The sequence below is a fragment of the Tachysurus vachellii genome, chromosome 22 (assembly GCF_030014155.1).
Source record: "Tachysurus vachellii isolate PV-2020 chromosome 22, HZAU_Pvac_v1, whole genome shotgun sequence".
In the NCBI taxonomy this organism is placed as follows: domain Eukaryota; kingdom Metazoa; phylum Chordata; class Actinopteri; order Siluriformes; family Bagridae; genus Tachysurus; species Tachysurus vachellii.
In genome coordinates, this window is record NC_083481.1 from 6671458 (window position 1) to 6692778 (window position 21321).

General features: G+C 39.4%; 2 protein-coding genes across 2 annotated transcripts; both read right to left on the bottom strand.

The window, feature by feature from the left end:
• Positions 1-10688: 10688 nt before the first annotated feature.
• rbm15b (RNA binding motif protein 15B) lies at positions 10689-14427 on the bottom strand. Its single transcript, XM_060858170.1, has 2 exons — positions 11418-14427; positions 10689-10960 (listed from the first exon to the last, which is right to left on the bottom strand). Exon 1 carries the CDS (start codon positions 14174-14176, stop codon positions 11768-11770), a length of 2409 nt encoding a protein of 802 aa, XP_060714153.1. The 5' UTR covers positions 14177-14427; the 3' UTR covers positions 10689-10960; positions 11418-11767.
• A 1953-nt stretch (positions 14428-16380) lies between these two features.
• manf (mesencephalic astrocyte-derived neurotrophic factor) lies at positions 16381-21115 on the bottom strand. Its single transcript, XM_060858568.1, has 4 exons — positions 20866-21115; positions 19138-19265; positions 18886-19027; positions 16381-17269 (listed from the first exon to the last, which is right to left on the bottom strand). Exons 1-4 carry the CDS (start codon positions 20951-20953, stop codon positions 17085-17087), a joined length of 543 nt encoding a protein of 180 aa, XP_060714551.1. The 5' UTR covers positions 20954-21115; the 3' UTR covers positions 16381-17084.
• Between the last annotated feature and the right edge of the window lie 206 nt (positions 21116-21321).

Here is a 21321-nt window from a genome sequence, read left to right on the forward strand (position 1 = left end):
ATTCAAGCAAAAACAAATCAAATAGGTCTAATCCTTTTTTTCAGGTGAAGGTGTTATATTTTACTATACAGGTTTTATACCATCCATATCAACGATATTTTATTCTGCTCCATTTACATCTTTCCTCAGATAACTATAGTCTGCTGAATGCTTTCGTCTTTTTGGTTTCCTGCCACAACAACTGCACAAATTAGGGTGTGGTTCATGTAAATTAGATGTATATGACAGTAAAAATACATACATTTATTACATGTAAATAAGGTTCTAGTGGACAGGAGCTTGTTTCGATCGACTCTGACGAATAAATGCCATTGGTTCGTGATTCAAAAACGGGTTCTTAAACATACACTGCCAACTTAGACAATAATAAAGACAAAAGTTATTGCTATGCGAGAAATTTGAGTTCAGACTGTAAAAAAGTTGCAATGATTCTTCAACGTCTTATATATAAAACTCTTTGTAGTGTTGTACATGTGACAGTTTTATTCCATCATAAATTATAATGACCAATCATGTTCTAACCTGCAAGTGCACTCTGTGCTGCACAGAGGAAGATAGTGTACACATGTATGTGTATGTTTGACAAGCATTATGGGTATTATGGAGGTGTGTACATCTAGAACCTGGATTTCATTCATTTATATTCAGTAAGTACTTCATCCCAGTCAGGATTGTGGTGAATCCAGAACCCAACCACTGTGTATGATGTACGGATACACCTTCGGGATGCCAAAACATTCACACAGACACGGACAGAATAATCTGGATTTTTTTTTTTTGTTCAGTACCATCCATTGTCTGTACTGCTTACCCTACACAGGGTCACAGGGGACCTGGAGCCCATCTCAGAAGACACAAGGTGGGGATTCATTGCGAGGGACAATTGCAAACGCACATTCACACACTATGGATAATTTAGATATGCTATTCATCCTACAAATCATGTCTTTGGGCTGGTGAGGAACCAAGAGTACATGAGAGGAAACCACAGAGGAAAACACAGAAACATGGAGAGAGTGGAGGCAGGAATCAAATCCCCAACCCATGGAGCTGTGAAACAAATATGCTAATGACCAAGGCACCATGCACCCCATGTATATTATAATATAGTTTAAAAAACAACAACAGGGTTTTATAAATAACTGCTATACGGCATTGTAACTACTTAGCCCCAACTATAAATCTTTAAGAATTGTTTGTAAAATGCATTGATAATATTCTAAATGAATACGTTTTTTTTCCTGAAGAGTCTAAAATTGTCCACTTCAATCCCAACCTGTTTCCCCTCATTCACTCGCTTGTGAGTTTTCATTCTCATTTGTGACAATGGCTCCCAAAACCAAGGCAACTATTACTAGAAGACCATCTTTTATAATGAAAGCAAAACAGGACTCATTTATAGTATAATACTGCATAGGATTGAGCTGCTTGAGCTTTTGTGACAACAGCCCTCCTGTGGTTTTAGCGAGGTGCCGCTCTTACAATGTGCCTCTCTGCAATAAGGAGCTTTATTTTGTAGGCATGTAACATTGCTTTGAATGTTATGTAGGTATGTCACAATACGCACTGAGACCCCAAAGCCGTTCAGCTGCCGTCATGCCAGACATGTCGTAATGCTCGGGCTCCACAGAGCCACTGTTGACATCATCCATCCAGCTTTGGGTATTTGGGCTGCCTTTGCACTAAAGCCTTCTTGGAAGCAGAGTTGTCAGGCACCAACAAAGCAGCACAAGAGGCATTATTACTTTATGTCGCATGTACTATTGTAATTATATGAATCCTCATCCAAAGTTGAAGTTTAAAGATTTTGCTAAAGGATCCAACAGAGGATTTTGGAGTCCTTTTTGGATTTTGGATTTGATACTAGTAACATAAGGAATAAAATAGACTTCGAAGCTAAAAGAAAAGAGTCAGTGAAGAATTTATGGTAAACAGTATCTAGTTCTTGTGGTTCCTTCTGGGGAACAAACCAAAGAACCCACTAGGTTTCTGGATGAAACAAATTTTGTAAGAACTTGCATCAATTTCAGTATTTTGCATACGTCAAAGGTTTATTCAGTATGTAGCTACAAATAAGTAAGGCATAATTCCTAAACGTTGATCAATTACTGAACGTTGGACTACTACGGTCAATAACGTCATGATGTCATTTCACTCGCTATAATATGTGCATAGTTTTCTTGCAAGATCAATGACTACTTGATGTCTATTCAGTGGACCTAGAATTCAAACTCACATAAAGCCTAAATCACTAGGCCAACACAAGCTACCACATAACTAACCTTCCATTCAAAAGTATTTACTAGCTAGAAAACCTAGAACTGGTATAAAACAGACCTTTTTAGTAGTTAAGTAATACATAAAAAAATCTGTTACTTAAAAATGATCTAGAATTGTATGCATGTATGTATGTATGCATGTATGCCATTTGAGACACAGCCAATAGTTTGTTTCTACAGTTGCAGACACAGTGACATGGAGCTGCACTGCCCCCAGTATATATATTGGTATTGCACTAAATGAGGTTTTGCTGTTAATTTCTGAGGATAGGATGCTACAAAGAATAATTGGAGGCTATATGTGTGTCAGCCATTTTGCATGCATACATGCATACACACACGATAAATAGATAGATAGATAGATAGATAGATAGATAGATAGATAGATAGATAGATAGATATGCTCTGAAATGCAGTCGTGTGCGCACACAGGCATACATACACACACTTTTCAGAGTATTTCTATCTATATTCCATAAACTACGTTATATAGTTATTTATTCCATTGCATGACTGTTGCATATAAATCCACCTAGTGAACAATGCTCCTTTGTACTGTATATAACCGCTGTTTTTTTGGCAACTCACTTTTGCACATTATATAGTCTTATGCATTTAATATTTAACGTATGTGATGCACGTTTTTTGAGATATTTCCTCCTTCTCTGGACTGTTTTTATTATAGTACAGTCATCAATGACCTTCAGACAGATGCAGCACCTCTCATCCTCACGCACTATAACATACCTCAAACCCGACACAGCCATACCTGACCAGTCACTCAATCAATCTCATGGCTCTACATCGTTATCCTTGACGTGACTGAGCTACTCTCAGTGCTTCACTTAGTAACCCAAGATGGTAAGCTTATACGATTTAGCTATGATAACTCTCATCTTTGAGATGTTAAGACCAACAGAGAGCAGTCGAATGAAGAGATGGAAATGCTTGTGTTGAGATTCTCAGGCTGCCACATCTATCCTGATTACATGTTACTGCATAAACTGATTCAGTTTTTTAATAACTAATGTAATTTAAGATTTAAAATAGAGGTCATGGCGTTTTAGGGTACAAAGAATTTGATTTCAGGGAAAAGCCTAACTTCGGTTACATTCAAAACCTGAGGTGTTGCCAAGCCCGGAGGTATACGTACCTGGAAGTTCCAAAAATAACGAGCTAAATTTGCACGTATCATGAGGAAACACACAATTTCTATTTTCAAGATGAGCGTCAGCAAAACTACACACGATGCCACTATTGCATAAGTTTAGGCAGGTTTTTTTTAACAGCAGCATCTTCATAAGTTGCATTGGGGAGCACTGGTACTAGACTAAAACGCTACACTCGGGATGGCCGACGCTAATGGGTGCTCTAGGCTTGTTCGTTTTACGATCGACATGGAAGTAAGAGGAGATAAGTGTGGGCTGGTGTGTCCAGATCCGGTTCCCTTCTCTTGTGGCACAGGGCAGCATTCAATTGATTTTTTCCCCCCTCTTTAATGGATTTCACTGGAACCCCTCACCATTCCACATTAATATTTCATTACTTTTGCTTTCCATTTCCTGAGCTTTAAGAGCAACAGACTGGCTTCCATTGAGTGCTCTGGGTCGATGGGCTGCTAGCGGGAACTTCTGCATGCACATACACTCACATACGTGCTCTCTCACATGCGCACACACACACACACACAGACACACACACACACACACACACACACACACAGCCAGCCATTCCTATGGGACCACCAGCTGGTGCACCATCTATCAGGGATGACGGAAAGCACAAAAACAATAAGGTAATGAGATGCACGGTATGATAAGGACAACATCGCCAATGTTATGTTGATAAGATTTTGGCGCTTGTCGTATAGGAACGACAAAATGTGATACCCAAGTTGACAGATGGTTCCTTACCCGTAGCTAATTATTCAACCCTGTTTTTCTATTCAGTGATTAATTGGCTGTGAGGTTCTGGACTGGTTAAAACAGGATTTTTTTGATGTTCGGCTGAAGAAAACTCTGTGATAAAATGCAGTTTGTTCAGGTTGAAACACTGTGACGGTGTTGTGCAGGTGCAGTAGCGTGCACTAAGTCAATCAGACATATGCAGGTCACAGAGAAATGCTGCCTCAGCAAAGCAACATGCTTTAAAATTATACTCAAACAATCCATTAAAAAAATGCATGCCAAACTATTTTCAGCATTAAACAATTTTAATATCTTGAGTGGGGGGCACGGTGGCTTAGTGGTTAGCACGTTCGCCTCACACCTCCAGGGTCAGGGTTCGATTCCCGCCTCCGCCTTGTGTGTGTGGAGTTTACATGTTCTCCCCGTGCCACGGGGGTTTCCTCCGGGTACTCCGGTTTCCTCCCCCAGTCCAAAGACATGCATGGTAGGTTGATTGGCATCTCTGGAAAATTGTCCCTAGTGTGTGATTGTGTGAGTGAATGAGTGTGTGTGTGCCCTGCGATGGGTTGGCACTCCGTCCAGGGTGTATCCTGCCTTGATGCCCAATGACGCCTGAGATAGGCACAGGCTCCCCGTGACCCGAGGTAGTTCGGATAAGCGGTAGAAGATGAATGAATGAATATCTTGAGTAAGATTGGCGATTATATACAAGTATGAATGAAAATGTTCGGAATGATTTTTCACTCAAAAAAATTTTTAAGTCTATATACATACACACACACACACACACACACATACTGTACATACATACATACATACACACACACACACACATCTTCCTTTCGTACTCATAACCAAGTGATTGCACCCTTTCCTCTGTCTCCTTGCTCTAGGCATACACTCGAGTTCTGTGGTTTCTGGGACTCATAATGTTCCTTAGTTTTCCAATCTGACTCCTGGGTGTATCCAAGCAGACAATCAACAACATGAGGAAATCAAAAGGAAAAGAGTTTAGAGTTTTCTTGACATTGCTAACAAGCATCCTAGCAGACAGAGGGTGTGTCTTAATCAGCTCCCTTGCTAGTGAATTGGTATACTGTGTACACAAGTTTAATTAATAAAATCATTTCATGTTTGCTGTCACATCGCTGCGGATTAATAGGCAAAAATGCTTACAGACAAGCAGAGATAGGAACACTGGGGTAGTAACAGTAACTCTGTTTCATGCTGGCTTGTTTTATAGCATACTGATACAGCCACAATGTCAATGTTCCAGATATAATGTTATAGGAATGGACTTTTCCCAGTGTTTAAGTGGTTAAATTATTGTCCATCGTCAATATAGTCGATATCTGACACTTAATTGTTAAAAGCAGTTTTAAAAAAAAATGTGTAGGATTTGATATCAGGTTCTTTATAGACTGTGAGGAAACGTAAGCATTACTTAGAGTTTAGCTCCAGCACACCTGACTCTTATACTCTGAGGCTATTAAAGGCTTTAATTAGCTGAAACAGGTGTGTGGGTTTTGGGATGAATCTACTGCAGCCTCTGAATTCTAACATCTACATCATCAGTCCTCTCGTAAAAACACGCATAAACCATCCGAATAAAATGGCAAAATGGATCGTACACGTTTCCCTTTATGTAATTTTTTTAAAGTGGTTATAAAAATAGATTTTACTTGACGTAGCTGTTGTGTTGTGAATGACTTAACGGCTTTTCGAGTGCAGATTTGAATTTCATTTTGTTCAGCTCAATGTTACTAATGCAATAAAATCACAAGGGATAATTTTCACAACATTGACCTACTTATGGGGGGCACGGTGGCTTAGTGGTTAACACGTTCGCCTCACACCTCCAGGGTTGGGGGTTCGATTCCCGCCTCCGCCTTGTGTGTGTGGAGTTTGCATGTTCTCCCCGTGCCTCAGGGGGTTTCCTCCGGGTACTCCGGTTTCCTCCCCCGGTCCAAAGACATGCATGGTAGGTTGATTGGCATCTCTGGAAAATTGCCCGTAGTGTGTGATTGTGTGAGTGAATGAGAGTGTGTGTGTGTGCCCTGTGATGGGTTGGCACTCCGTCCAGGGTGTATCCTGCCTTGATGCCCGATGACACCTGAAATAGGCACAGGCTCCCCGTGACCCGAGAATAGTTCGGATAAGCGGTAGAAAATGAGTGAGTGAGTGACCTACTTATACTAGTCACAAATCACTTAAACTTGAACCCTCTTCGTTATAAACATTGTACTGTTTTATGCACAGTGCGCACACCGATTGGCACTATTTTGTATTTTGTCCTGTAGGTTTATCTTTTGTCTCGCACTGTTTGTACCAGGTTGCACACGATGCACTTCATGTGGCTAAGACAAGTTACTTTAAGTCCTTAGCTCTGTGTTGTTTTAAGTATCTTTATGTTGTTTTATGTAGCACCATGGTCCTGGAGAAATGTTTCATTTCACTATGTACTGCGTCAGCTATATATGGTTGAAATGACAACAAAAGCTTCTTGACTTGACATGAAATCACACAGAAACAAGGGACTGGCCATACAAATATGATTTTGTATTTCAAAGCCGAAGCACTGGTTTATACTGTAACAATGGGAAATGACGACAGACAGTACGACAGATTACAGCATTAGATCTCCACAGAAAGCCAGTGATATGTGCTATGTTGCAGTTGCCACACGTTTTTGTGGACTGTGGTGCTCTTAAGCTTTAAACTGAAATCGCAGATCAATTGGGTTAATGAGTGAGTGAGTTGCAAAGAAATATTGAACAAAACACAGAAAAATACACGCAATAATAAGTCTAAAAGCAGCAATGGGTTATTTTTTTATGCACTCATAATAACTGGCGTTCTAACAAAAATCAAGAGCAACCTTTTTTGCAGCATTTTATTTTCATAAACAGATAGAAAAAGTGTCAAATTTTATTAGCACAATTATACACAGTACTGTCCATGTTCTAAAATATATTAAAATGGAATAGGAATAAAAATGAATACTTTAAATTAATTTACTCTACATTTCATGAGGGAAAAAGTCTACTAGAAAAAAAACCTAGTCTTTAAGCAGCAAAGGCCAAGATCATGCGTTCTTGACAAAAAATTCCATCTCATGGCCTATCAGAAAAAAAACTGAATTCAGTCCTAGAGAATTTCTACAATCCTTTTAAAGTAAAAAATTATTCTTGGAGTAAGTACCTGTACAAAGAAGAAATGTCTCAACAAAACACACTGACTCCTGACTCCACACTGAATCCTAACAAGACAGACTGAAAGAGAAATTATTTAGCTAAAACATCAGTGTTTTTCAGTGACAAACCTAAACCTGAAGAGTTTTGATGGATCATCACAGCAGAATTCAGTTTCTCTCTCTAAGATGGTGATTAATTCTTCTGTAAATTAAGTCTTTTTTGTCTATTTATGTGAATGAAAAACATCCACAGTTGAGCGTTTCATCCACAGTAAACTTCATTTATTAAACTAATGCCAAATTAAGCTTCGCTAGAATTACCTGTCTCCTCAGATGAAAGTAGTGCACTCTATTCATCAACCTGTCACTCTTCACTAAGCGTGAAGCTGAGACGAGACGGCAAGACAGGTCTGGAGGATCCGACACCCAGCGGGTTCACGTTCAGCTTTAAAATATTTATTAACATATTCGTCTAATATTACAGAATGGGCTTTCGCTACTGTTAAACATTCCTTAGTTCTGTGGAAAAAAGATGAAGTGCAATTGAATCACACCAGGAGACTGACAGCTCATCATCTGGCAACTAGTGTGCTTCATTAGGATCTCATGAGGAGAACAGAACAGTAAATATCTTAGCTTTCACTCCAAAACTCCAAAAATAATGAAGAACAACACACTCAGGGTTTTCCACTTGGCCTAATTATCGCAAAACTATTAAAGATTGTTATTTTTTTTTCGACGTTTTGTTCCCACGGGTCAAAAAATACACAATAAAAATACTTATTTAGCTTCTAATCTGCTCATACAAAGAAAGGAAAAAAGTCTTTTCTTGTTAAGGATGCATGTGATTTGCAGCTTAAACAGTATTAGTGTAGCGCAGTGTAACAAGACAACAAACATTTTCAGTTCTTCACCCTTCCACTTACTACTAATCTAGTCAATTAACCATGATGTCTTTAATTATGTACTGAAGCTTTGTGTATATTAATCATAATACTTCCATAATAATACTTATTGTATATATGCATATAGACTACATTCGAAATCTGGGATTTTTTTCCCATATCACTTTAAATTTCTGTACCGTTCTTCCATCTTACGTAAGGTCATGTGGAACCTGGAGTCTATCCCAGGAGATTCGGGGCACAAGCCGGGGGACATGCTAGACAGTGTGCCAATCCAATTTAAAGCACAATCACACATTCATACACATTGGCACACTGTAGACAGTTTAGAGATGCCAATCAGCCTACAGCTCATGTTTTTGGACAGAGGGAGAACCACAGAACCTGGAGGAATCTCCTAAAGCACAGGGGTGCGTATCAAACCCCACACCTGAGGTGGGAGACGTGTTTTTTGTTTGGTTTCAATTTTCTTCCATTTAAAATGAGAAATAAACCAATTTATATACATACACACACAATATATATGTATATATATGTATATATATATACATATATATATGTGTATATATATATATATATATATATATATATATATATATATATATATATATATATATATATATATATATACATACATATATACACACACACACACATACATTTGTTCAAATGTAAGCAAGCAGTGTGATATAAAAAAAAAAAGTATGTCGCTCTGGATAAGGGTGTCTGCTAAATGCTGTAAATGATATTAATCAGGTTTACCGCTTTGTACATAAGATCAGCTTTTCCCTAATTAAGTTTTAGATGGAGATCAAGTATACATGGTCATTTAAGCTTAAATGAGGCCAACCAGATAGTAAGAAAGAAGAAAGTAAATATTTCAAAGATTCCATTTTTCACTCAAGCTGTTGTCGGTAATAAAATGTGTAATGAAAACCGGTGTGTTAAATAAGAAACGATGCAAAACAGAAGCATTTTCTCTAGTGCTCTCAGACTGCTGTGTATTCATTTAATTGTCATTTTTAGCCATGCAAAAGTACTAAAGATTAAGAAACGAGCCATCAAATTAAATACTATCATATTAAAACCATCAAATGTTACAGCTCACTTCAATGTTTTTCTTTTTTTGTGTTATTAGACAGCTGTGGCACTGAAGGTGAATGATAAGTTGAATTAACAGGAAGTGACATTTTGAGTGTTGCACAATTTTCATCTCTTTTCCATAAAACAAACATGATATAAAACTGCTGAAGGTAGAATTTTGTAAAAGAGCTAGAATGGCAGTTAAACATCATCTTGGTCTGCATGTTAAAACAATGATCGCTCAGTGAATAAACCCAAACTGCAATAAATATGATTGTGCAACATGTCTGGCATAAAATCATAATGTTCAGCTACAGTACAATTTTATTTACTTGTATTAGACACCACACTGAGAACCAATAGATCAAACGTCAGACAGCATGACCAAACTAGAATAGATTCAATTCATAAAAACATTCTCTCTCTCTCTCTCTCTCTCTCTCTCTCTCTATATATATATATATATACACACACATATATACACACACACGTGTGTGTGTGTGTGTGTGTATATATATATATATATATATATATATATATATATATATATATAAAGGCAGTGACTATAAATTAGCATTTAGATGCATTTTTAACAATTTTTATTTGTTAAAATACTTCCTTTATATAATTATTGCTTCATTTAATCCCAGTATTTCTAAACCTCCTGGCTGATTTTTTTTTATACTGGGTAAAAGTTAAAAAAAGAATAAAATCTTTTTTATAAAAGTTTTCAGTCACCTTGTGTAGACATGTATAATTTTGACCTCAGTCAAAGCCTTTAAATAGTCTTTATTTGAATCCTGAAGCTAAGTCACATTCAATACCCAGCACTGCCTAATAATAAAAAGAAATTTGTAAAAAAAATTGCTGTGAAGTGAGCATCATGGGTAATACATTCCCAACACACGAACTGAGATGAAGATTCAAGTGTCAAATGTTAATTCCTTGCAGCTTAATAATATAAGATCGTTAGATCTGTGCTTAATTTGCTCTGCTGCCTTCATCCCCTGAAGCGACTTGCCGCTCCAAGAGCAGGACTGAAGTGAATCTGAGGTCCAGTGTGGAACCACGCTGCCATCTAGTGACCACGAGCATTCAAAATAAAAGCAGTGTAAAATGATCTACACATTTCAATCTGACTTCCTGTTCATCTGACCTGCTTGAGCATGGTTGCCTGGTTACGGCGGACCTTGGCGTTATGATCTTAAAGAAAGGATGCGCCGAGGTAGCTATGGAGACGTGATGCAGAATTGCCTTTAAGCTCAGGGTTTATGATTCAAAGTCAAAGTTCGGGAATCAAAGCAGGAGAGCTGAGACAGAATTAAAAACAAGACTTTTGAAATGTTTACTTACAGTTTTTTTCCCATACATAACATACATCGTTGAACATGTGGTGAAAAAAAAATGAAGGGGGAAAAAAAGAAAAGAAAAAAGCTGCAATCGGGAGAACGAGTGGAGTGTCTGAGGACCGCTGAGGAATGTGTTTTGATGGGTTTTCAGTCAACAAGCAAATGAAGTAGTGTTGAATGTCTGTAGTCCCTTCACAAAACTGTTAACAGTGTTTGACTGTAATTTCAGCTTACTTTTTTTTTGCTTAAAAAAAACAAACAAAAAAAAAAAAACATTAAAATAGCTTGCCATGGCTTCACTGAGCTGTAGAGAGAGAAATTTAAAAACAAGCAACAACATTCTGCACTATTGTGACACTGGTGCACAAGACTTAGTGTTTAGACTATTCCCCCAAAATAGTGTTGATGTTTACAATTCAAACTCGAACATTGTCTTTTAATGCTGGGTGCGTTTGTCAGAAATCTTACCGACCATATTGTGCTGGAAAACATAACAAAACAATCTAAACCATTCAAGAGGTAGATGCCTGTAATGACAAATGTCCCTCTTCCCTGTAATGTGCATAATAGCATATTAAAATCAAAACACGGTCAGTCATCGATAACAAAACATGAAGTTTTCTATTAAATTGCACAGCCGAAAAGAAGCTACTGAGAAGGGGGGGGGGGGGGAAGGGTTATAAAAATTCAACAACTCATACCTAGTCTTCACTTTATGTTGAATAGACTCCATCACATTAGCTCACTGGAGGAAATCCTGCAACATTGCATTCAAGATCAGAAAACACTTCAAAACTGTGGTGCAAATCATTACCTAAAAGATGATTTATAAAAAAAATAAAATTAAAAAACAGCCACCAGTCAAATTTCTCAAATATAAAAAAGGTAAGTTGCTTTGAAGGTGTGTAAAGAGAACTTTAAGGATGGTGAATTTGTGGAAAAGGAATCAAGCTTAATCCATCGACAAAACCTGTTTATCTGTAAAAGTATGGAGTTTTAAAAATGTACACTTGTGTTTACAAAAGAAAAACAAAACAATGGATCACAATGTTTAGGGTTGAGTTGAGTCTTTAACCACCACCACAACAAGATGTTCCTCCTCTAATTTGCCCAAAGTTTTGAGAACAGTCTGGAGGTATTGCTGGGAGAAGTCACATGGAGGGAACGCGTAAAGCATCCCTCCTGTCTCTCGTTCTTTCGATCCGCCCAGAGGCAGACCAATAACCCCAGCTGCTTGTTTGCTCCTGAGGTAGGTCACCAGGTTGCGAAGGAAGCGTTTCTGTAGTCCATCAGGTGGGGGCGAGTCCCGATCCATGGGTCCCTGTACGGCCAGGAGGACGGTGTAACCGTCAGCGCCACCGAGCCTGATGCGGCGACTCACTTCATCCAGCTTGGGTTGGTCGAGCCGCAGCCGCTGAGCGATCTTGAGCTGTGTGATCTTTCCGCTGTTTGTCTGGTCCTTCAGAAGTGAGAGGAAGAAGTTGGCTCCTCCGTCCAGGAGATGCATGCTAGTGGGAAAGCAACTGTTTTTCAGGATGAGGGAGCCATGCCACACTCGGCTGAGGGTCTGAGCATATTCTGAGAGCGTGCTGGGCTTCTTGGGTTCACTTTTGGGTTTTTCAGAGTGTGAGTCTGGCTCTGTGTCAGTTTTGCAATGGTTGCGCTCGGGATCTCCAGCTTTCGCAGTCGGTCGCTCATCGCTTGAATGGCGACTGCTGTCGGGCGTATGGTCTTGCGGATCGGAAGTGGAGTCGGGGAGGCGGCCGCGAGTTCGTTCAGGGCTGTCGTCTGGTGTCCTTGGAGGAACAGCTCGCACCTTAGACCGCCCTCTTTCCTCAGACTGCTCACCAGGACTGAGACTCCGACTCCGTGTTCGGCTCCGGCGCTTGCGCCTTTCCTCCCAGCCTTTTGCCCAGCGCTCTCTGCTACGACTGCGTGCTCTCGTACGACCAAACGCTTCTGGGTTACTCCTCCGCTCCGTACCCTTTGGAGGACTCCAGTCTCGTTCGGGAAGCCCTCTTTCTCGTTCCCTTTCTGCATAAAGAGGATGAGAAGGTGAGCGGGCTCGCGCTCTAAGTTCCCTCTCCAGGCTCCGATGGCGACCAAAGCCTTCAGCTAGAATATCATAATGTGAGGGCAGTGGGATGGGTGGTGGGTACTGCTGTGGGTAGGACCGGGTCTCCTCTGCTTTGGCAAAGTCGACGCGTAACCTACGGCCACCCAGAGGAAAACCTCGCATCTGGGCACATGCTGCTTGGGCTGCATCCAGGCTCTCATAATGGATGTAAGCAAAGTTGTCCCCTTTCATATAATCAATTGTGCGAATGCTGCCAAAACGGTCAAACTCCCGTGCCAAAGCAGCCAGTGAGGTGTTTGGGCCCAAACCGCCCACCCAGAGGCGAGTGGTGGGGTTGGCCTTGCCATATCCAATCTTTACCTGGTTTCCACCGAACACACGGCCCTGCATGGCTACTTTGGCTCTGTGCGCCATGTCCAGGTTCTGGAACTTGATGAACCCGTAGCCGCAGCCTTGTCCACGAGCAGGCCGCTTGATGACAATCTCCTCAATAATGCCATACTTGTCAAACCCTTGACGCAGCTCTGCCTCAGACACGTTGTGGTCTAGGTTGCCGATGAACAGGTTCCTGGTGGCACGCTGGTCGTCCTCGGGCATTAAATCGTCCTCGGGCAGGGGGTACACATAGGCACGGCTTCGCTCTTCCAAAGCACTGTAATAGTCCAACACGCGCTCTCGTTCCCGCAGACTAATACTATCCACATAATTTCTAGTTCTCACATCCCGAACTGCGCTCGCTCCAGGAGACAGAGAGCGTTGCCTATAGGGATACGAGCCATGCAGAGGCACGTAGGCGACGTCAGGCGGTGTGAGGCTGCGACGACGCACGTACATGGGCTCGATTTTGAGCGCTCGGTCGTACAGCACGAGCCTGGCCTTGGCGTGTCGCGCCTCGCGCGCGCTCTCCGGCTGCCGGAAATTCACGTAGGCGATCCGGCCCAATTCGGGCGTGTGCGAGAGCTTAACACTGACGTCTCCGAACTTCTTGAACTCGTGAAACAAACCGTCCTCCACGTGCTCGTCGGTAAGCTGCGAGCCCAGGTTACTAATAAGCAAGGTTTTGTATTCCAGTCCGCTTGCGCCTCTGCTGCTACCGAGCGGGTCCAAGACGGGGGCTTTGCTTTTCGGGATGACGGACGGAGGCCGCGGGAGGAGGCCTGCTCGCTCTTCCCGCGCTCGGGGCTTCTCGCGTTCACCGCTGCGGCTTCGCGCGCGCTGCTGCTTCTGGTAGCTCCGACTCTCGGCGAGCAGCAGCGCGAGCGGCGGCTGATTAACCGCCGCTGTATCTTCCCTCCGGCTCCCATCACGGTCTCGTTCTCTTTCCCGAAGACGTTTCGCGAGAGCTCTGCTCGGACTGGAGTCCCGCTCGGCCTGACGCTTCATTTTCGGATGCTCAAACTTTTCCCGAGCCAAACACAACGCAGACTGGATGCACAACAAAGTCCGCGGTTTTCAGCGCGTCGCACATCAAGATGTCTAACGGAGAAAGCGGAACGCGCGTTCGCACCGCAAACTAACGTTACTCGAGCAGCGTGGAAAATAATAACGCGGGTAAAAACGCGATAAAAACATAGGCATCGTATATACGCTACACCTACGCCGCCATCTTGGACAATGGGAATGTGTGCGCGCTCACCGGTGGGCGGGGTTTGTGCCTACGGAAATCAGTGCGTCATGACGTCACGAGAATCGAGTTTAGTGAAATGATTTAAAATTATTATTATTATTATTATTATTATTATTATTATTATTATGGATAAAAATTAATATACAGAAAAAATATGTTCTAATTTTTTTATGAGAAAATAAAATGGAGAAATGTCATTTTTATTTTCAAATCTTTTTATTTTATTTGGAAAGTTTCACATCCATAAATGTAAAGTGGTCTGAAAAGAAACCAAACATTTTTCATTTTAAGGCTGGAAATAAAAACTTATTTTGAAACTTTAAACGGACTCACAAGCCGAAAAGCTGTCAGAACCATGGGCTTTTACAAGGCTGTTAATTTAATTCCATCTTTGTATTTTTTTTTTATTTTTTTATTTTCCTTTATGTTATGTTATTTTAATTTGAATAATATGCCATTGCAAAAAAAATTTTAAAAATAATAATTTACTTTTACTTTCTTTTTACTTATTTATTTTATATATCAGTCTAGATGTATCTAGTATATAAATGCAGGTGTATTTAAAACATACACTTCTCCATACACAGCTGAGACCCTAAAAAGTATATTTGCAAATGTTTGCATGAAATTAATCTAAGAACAGCCATGTGGTCAAAACCATGCAAAAGGGGTCATTTGTCTGGGTTCATTTACAGACAAAAATGTCAGTCGGATCACGTTTTTGAATACAAAAGCAAAAGTTAATCTGTCGGTCTGGATGCCATAAGGGTACCTAAGGATACTGAAGAGTTCATTAACAAACTTGAAAATAAACCCAGTGTTAGACTGAAATATTCCACCGTCTGCTTCATCCCATGAGCAAATGTTTATTAAACCCTACAAAAGAGTGACAAGTTTAAAACCTTAAACACCTACTGTTACACAGTCTGAAATCAATAAAGTTGCAATTGTTTTTTTTAAATTTTTTTTTATTTCCTAGTAAAGATAACCTGGAAAATATGTAAAACATGTTGATAAAAGCCTTTTAAGCACTAACAATTAGTTACAAGTGTATTATGTGGCTGAGAAAACCTTTTTGGAAAACTGCGACCGGTTTAACGCATTCAACAGACAAATTGCAATAGAAAAAAGAAATAACATAATAACAATAATAATAATAAACTTTGTGCTGTGCTTTCATGAGAACCAACAACTGCTCAAGAGGTTGATTATTTCCTACGGCATATCCAGAAGTGTTTTATTCCTCTTATACCACAACAAATTGCTAACAATTACCAGTGTTATTTATCAAAGAAGGACATGTACGTTTTATTCGTTTATAGTTATATTTATTGTTGTGGAACCTCCACAAACATTTAGATCCTTTTATCACTTATAAGATATGAACTATTTCCTATTTTGCTCCATTACAAACCTCTTTTATAAGTTAATATTAATATATATATATATATATATATATATATATATATATATATATATATATATATATATATATATATAATCCACTCCAAAAGATCCCTCCATCCTGCAAAAAAAAAAAAAAAAAAAAAAAGAAAAAGAAAAAAAAAAAAAAAAATTCACCACATCAACAATTGCACATTTTTTTCATGTTTAAGGGGTGTGTGTTATACAGGTCCCTATAGAAAAGGAAGCATATTACAACAAGCACATTAGACCTGGAATTTGCATGACTGTCCAATGCTGTGGTTTTAGGTCATTTATTTAACACCTTCAGAGCAATTAGATTGGAAAATTCTACACCGCCCGGGTAAAAAAAGCATGTTATGATGCAAATGGTTTGATATTTGTCATGCTTACCCAAGAGAAACGACAGCAAAAAAAATAAACCCGAATCCCAGCGAAATGTTTAGACCGCTGCATTGAATCGGTTCATGATGAATCTCACACACTGTACTGTGTGTGTGTGGTGTTTCAAAATCAAACAGAAAAAGAAAACAGAGCCATTTTGTTCTTTTAATGAAAAAGTATAGTACAACGTTAATAAACATGTTTTACAGTGATGTCAACTTGACTAGAATGGGTATGGATTCTCCCACACCCTCTTCCATATAATAGTCCAAAAAAAACCCTATTAATTTGAAAAGAAACTACAGGTGAACTACAGGGTGACAATGGTTTGTGATCGTATCCCAGCATGTATAGGTATAAACATTTTCTGTATACTGTTTCATCTCAAATTTGTAGCTAAAGTTTGTGTTATTGCTGTTTAGCAGAAAGATTTTTATCGTTATGAATGTAACCCAAAGAACACATGTGAGAGCTTTTTTTTGGGGTAAGCCTTGGTCCCATTTGGTATACAATCCTTTTGAGTTTTTAACTGAATTTGTAACCAGGTAAAAAAGTTCATCTGAAACATTTAAGCAACACTTTAATCCAACTGTTTGCCATTCAGTGGAAATGTTATTATATTCTTCATGAAGTTTGGGTTAAAACAGTAGAGTGTTGTCTAATATTTACAGTACAGTTTACCTTAAAATAATGTATGGATGAAATGACATGTTTACCACTAGAATAACAGGCAGATGACAAAGAAAACCACGCTCCCCATCAGGAGGCATTAAAAAACAAAAACAAAAAAAAAAACAATCGCACAACCCATGATACCCTTAGCCGCTCCTTTGGTCCCACAAGTCTACAGAGAGTTTACAGGTCTGTCCGTGCCTTGGCTGCATGCGGCGCATACTTGGGCATGAGCTCTGTGATCTTACGGATGAAATCGGATTTTTCTGCACAGCCCTTACAAGACTCTCCCCATTCATCGAGAATCTTCTTCAGGTCCTTCACCTTTAGCTTTTTTAGGTCCACTGTGCTCAAGTCCACTTGTTTATCTGTTAAAGGCAACACATAGATAAATAAGTACAAAGACAAAACAGGACGTTTAACAGTTTGCCAACCCTAAAGAGCAAAAACCCTTCACAAAACAACAGGAGGTTGAAGGTTTCATCTCAGAGAGTTTTTCCCAGCCTTTGATTTGCTCGTAATGGGAGAAATTTCTAAACATGCAACTCCTGAGCTACCAGTGATCCTGACCCCATCTGCTCTCCAGACCTGTCTGATCCACACTGATGCCCTACTTCTGGTTTTCTCATCAAAAAGAAACCACATTTTAACCTTTGATGCTGCTGCTCCAGCTGTTTTAATGGCTGGAAGAGAGCTGGGTCAAACATACAGAGTTTTTACTCATTCTCTAATAATCATTCCTATTAAACTATGCTGTCACATGTTTTTCCGGTTTTGTTTGCTGAAATTTCAGCTGAAGCTAAAATAAACTATATACTTGTCTAATGGTAGCTAAGCTGATAGATTCACTGATTCTCTGTTTAACTTGACAGACGTTGAACTTTCAAGCAGGAAACTGAATGAAGACGAGAGCCCTTGGCCAAGAGATTACTAACGCGAAACCAGGGGAAGAGTGCGGGGCTTACAAGAGCGTCATTTAATATCAGCGAGTTCAACACAAGGCATACAGTGATGTTAAATACGCAGTGTGTGTGTGAGGATTGGGAGGTGGAAAATTTCTCAGCTTCTTAATACAAGTCGTCACATCTCTCAGGACCAGATGGGAAAGCATTATAAACACTAGTGTCAAAAGTCATTTGAAATGAGTTTGTAATGAACACTGTTTAAGTGTTCATGCATCTCTTCCTAGCTGTGATTACTCCTACACCCTCCCACCTGACAGATATGTAAATGGTGCTGATCGGTGCTGATTTGCAAGGCAAAGCTGATGCCCTCTGGGAAAATGCAAGAGTTTTCATAATCTGCCTGCATGATCTCTCAAATATATGGACAAATCTGTTCACACAGAAAAATAAAATGATATATGGTGCAAATGAGCAAATTTGATTTAGTTACAGTGATGGCTTAACCCAAGTAGATGGAGTCTTCAGGATTTTCAACTGACAAGTTAAGCTTTAGAAAAGCTTGGATGCATGTGGACACAAGAGACGCCTTTAAAAGCTTAGAGGTTTATTCGTCGTATGATAAATAATGCTCAGTTATATTCTTTCTTTACATCTAAACAGGTCTGTGAATAAATATCAGAACACTTTATATTAAATGTGAATATCAAAGGGCATTTTCAAGCTTTCTGATATTAAATCTCAATGGCTGATTTCATTTCCCATGATTCTGTGCCTGAGATTCGTCTCTCCATTTAAAACCACCTAGTGAAACATATTAGGCACTGGGGTCTAAAGTAGATAACTCTTTGTTTGATTACCAGCATTTCTCATGTGTAAACACTTAAAAAAATCTTGTTAAATCTACAGAATCTACAGTTTTGGGAATCAGTTCAGAAATTTGATCGAATTTGAATTCAGGGCTGCGTCCCAAACCACATCTTGCACACTGAATAGAAGCCTAAATAGTCTAGACTCAAGCACTTGAGCTTTGTGTGAAGCTGCACAGAAAAATCTGGGCCTTATTGCAAATTCAAACTTACCGTACTTCAGTTCACAGATCTGACTGTCTTTTTTCTTGAGCTTTTCGCACACCTTCTCCACCGGCATGTGGTAACTCAATGGTTTCGAGACCTCGTTAGTGATTTTTGTAGCAGCATCACTTGTTGCTCCGATATAGTAGCACTGCATGACGGAAGAGAATTTCATTTATTTATTTAAAATAAAAAACCCAGTTAAACATTAAGTCAGATGAACTATTCAACATACAAATTAAATGCAAACAGTTGACTTACAAATCGGTTTTCCTTTCCTTTCGCATCCTTGCACGCTTTGACCAGAGCCTTTTCAATGGTGTCACCAGTAAACTGCACATTATTGTCATTTAGTGACTGATAAAACTTCCCCAAGAAGCTTATACATACTGTTAGAAGAGAGAAGAAAAGAGAAAGGTTAAGGAAGGAATAAAACACAAGGAAGTTACATGCGTTACTCATGTAAATTTATCAACAATGCCATTGTCTGATGTGATGTGGCCTGATGTGAAGGAGCGTTACTGTCACTACTCCTATGTAAAGTTCCTTACAAAAACAGTGTGTGCTGACGTTTTATTCCTCTTATACCACAGCAATTCTCCAATGCTTTTTTTCAATGTAATATTAAACAATATTAATCCATTAATAATTATAAAAATTTATAATTTAATGTTGTGCAATGCTTCTTTTGGTCACTCCGCCACAACAGACTCTGCCTCAAGCTTTAAGAAATAAATAAAATAATAATAATAATAATAATAATAATAATTCACCCTGAAATTTAAGTATTAAATAACCTGTGAATTCCACAGTAAAGTGTAAATCATAACTATAGAAATAATGACGAATTAGAGCGAATATAATCCTGTCCTTTGCTTTATAGCTGAAACGACTGTCAGAGACGCTGTATAGAAAATAAAGCTACACCATCTGAATAATCAGATTCAAGAATTCTTACAGCATGAAATGTTTCCTATACAGATACACGCTTTGTGATTTCCTGTCTGGCTCACAAACACAGGTCACTGACTGAAACCAAGCCACCACTGCACCTCTGATGTGTTTTGCATATTGTAGCAGTAGATGCAAACTTCCGAACAGTCCTGTGTGTGTGTGTGTGTGTGTGTGTGTGTGTGTGTGTGTGTGTGTGTGTGTAGGAGTTGTGGATAGTTTTTGGCATTTAGTCATCTCTGCTGTGGTACAAAGACATCTGATCACCAAGTAGATTTGGGCGATACATATCGTGAACTATTATGTCCTGTGTACTTTGAACAGCTCTGTACAACTCAACAATGTACCGAAACAGTATCTGACCGAGCATCGTGTTTTCTTCACCTAAAAATGAAGGTAGATGTTAAATACAGATATTAAAAGCCACAGATTTTCAAAAAGACATGAACTACCAAGCTTTACGCTTTATCATACAGAAAGACATTAAATCATTAAATTCTTAATCACTTTAAAAGCTCTAAAATGCAAATTTATATAAGAGATATAAAGATAAATGCCACTGTAGTGTCATGTCAGATGTCACTGTTCACATCCAACTATTTTATTCAGTCTCTGAAGAAGTACTGAGATAAAATATACTACTACTATTAATAATAATAATAATAATAATAATAAGTATGTTAAACTAATACAAATTCTTTGTACAATTACAGCTTAAATGTAACTCACTGTGACTTACTCGATGGCTGTGTTCAAAACCGCAAACTACGGTACTGTACAGTATTCTACAATAATACGTCGCTAACCGTTGTAGTGCACTATTATAGCACCCTACCTAGTGCCCTAGTATGCGATTTGGGCGCAGCCATTCAAAAAATGGTGCTATGGTGATAGCGGTTAAGCTAAAGTGTACAAGCTGGTGGGTTTAGAACCAGTTTCCACTTGTTGACTAATTCGTATGTAAATTCTCTAAAGAAGCGTGACACAATACGGAGAAAGGAAACATCGCCATGTTTGTTTTGTTCCACATGAACTCACCTTCACACTCTCCGTCTTTTAAAGCCTCACTGCTGCTCGGCACTAAAGCGAAAACAAGAGCCACCGAAAGTCCACTTAAACTAAACATAGCTGAATTATATCTAAATTTCAAACACGCACGTTACATGTATACTACGTTCTCTCAGTCAGATACACACTCTCTCTCTCTGTCTCTCTCTCATACACACTCTTACACACACAAACACACACCATAAGCTCCGGATACCGGTTTTTGAACACGATAACGTTGCTATTGCTCCGAGAAAGCTTCCTGGACTTCTATGACCCGCCCCCTGCTTTTACGCCATTGGTTACATTGCCACTATTCACAACGTGATTGGTTTAACTGCTGCTCCTGCACCACGCGCTCGCTTTCTATTGGATAAAGATTATTTAGTCGCGGGACAGAGTCCAGTTGGCGCCTCCTGATTGGATGAGATCTGGGCATGGGCTTGA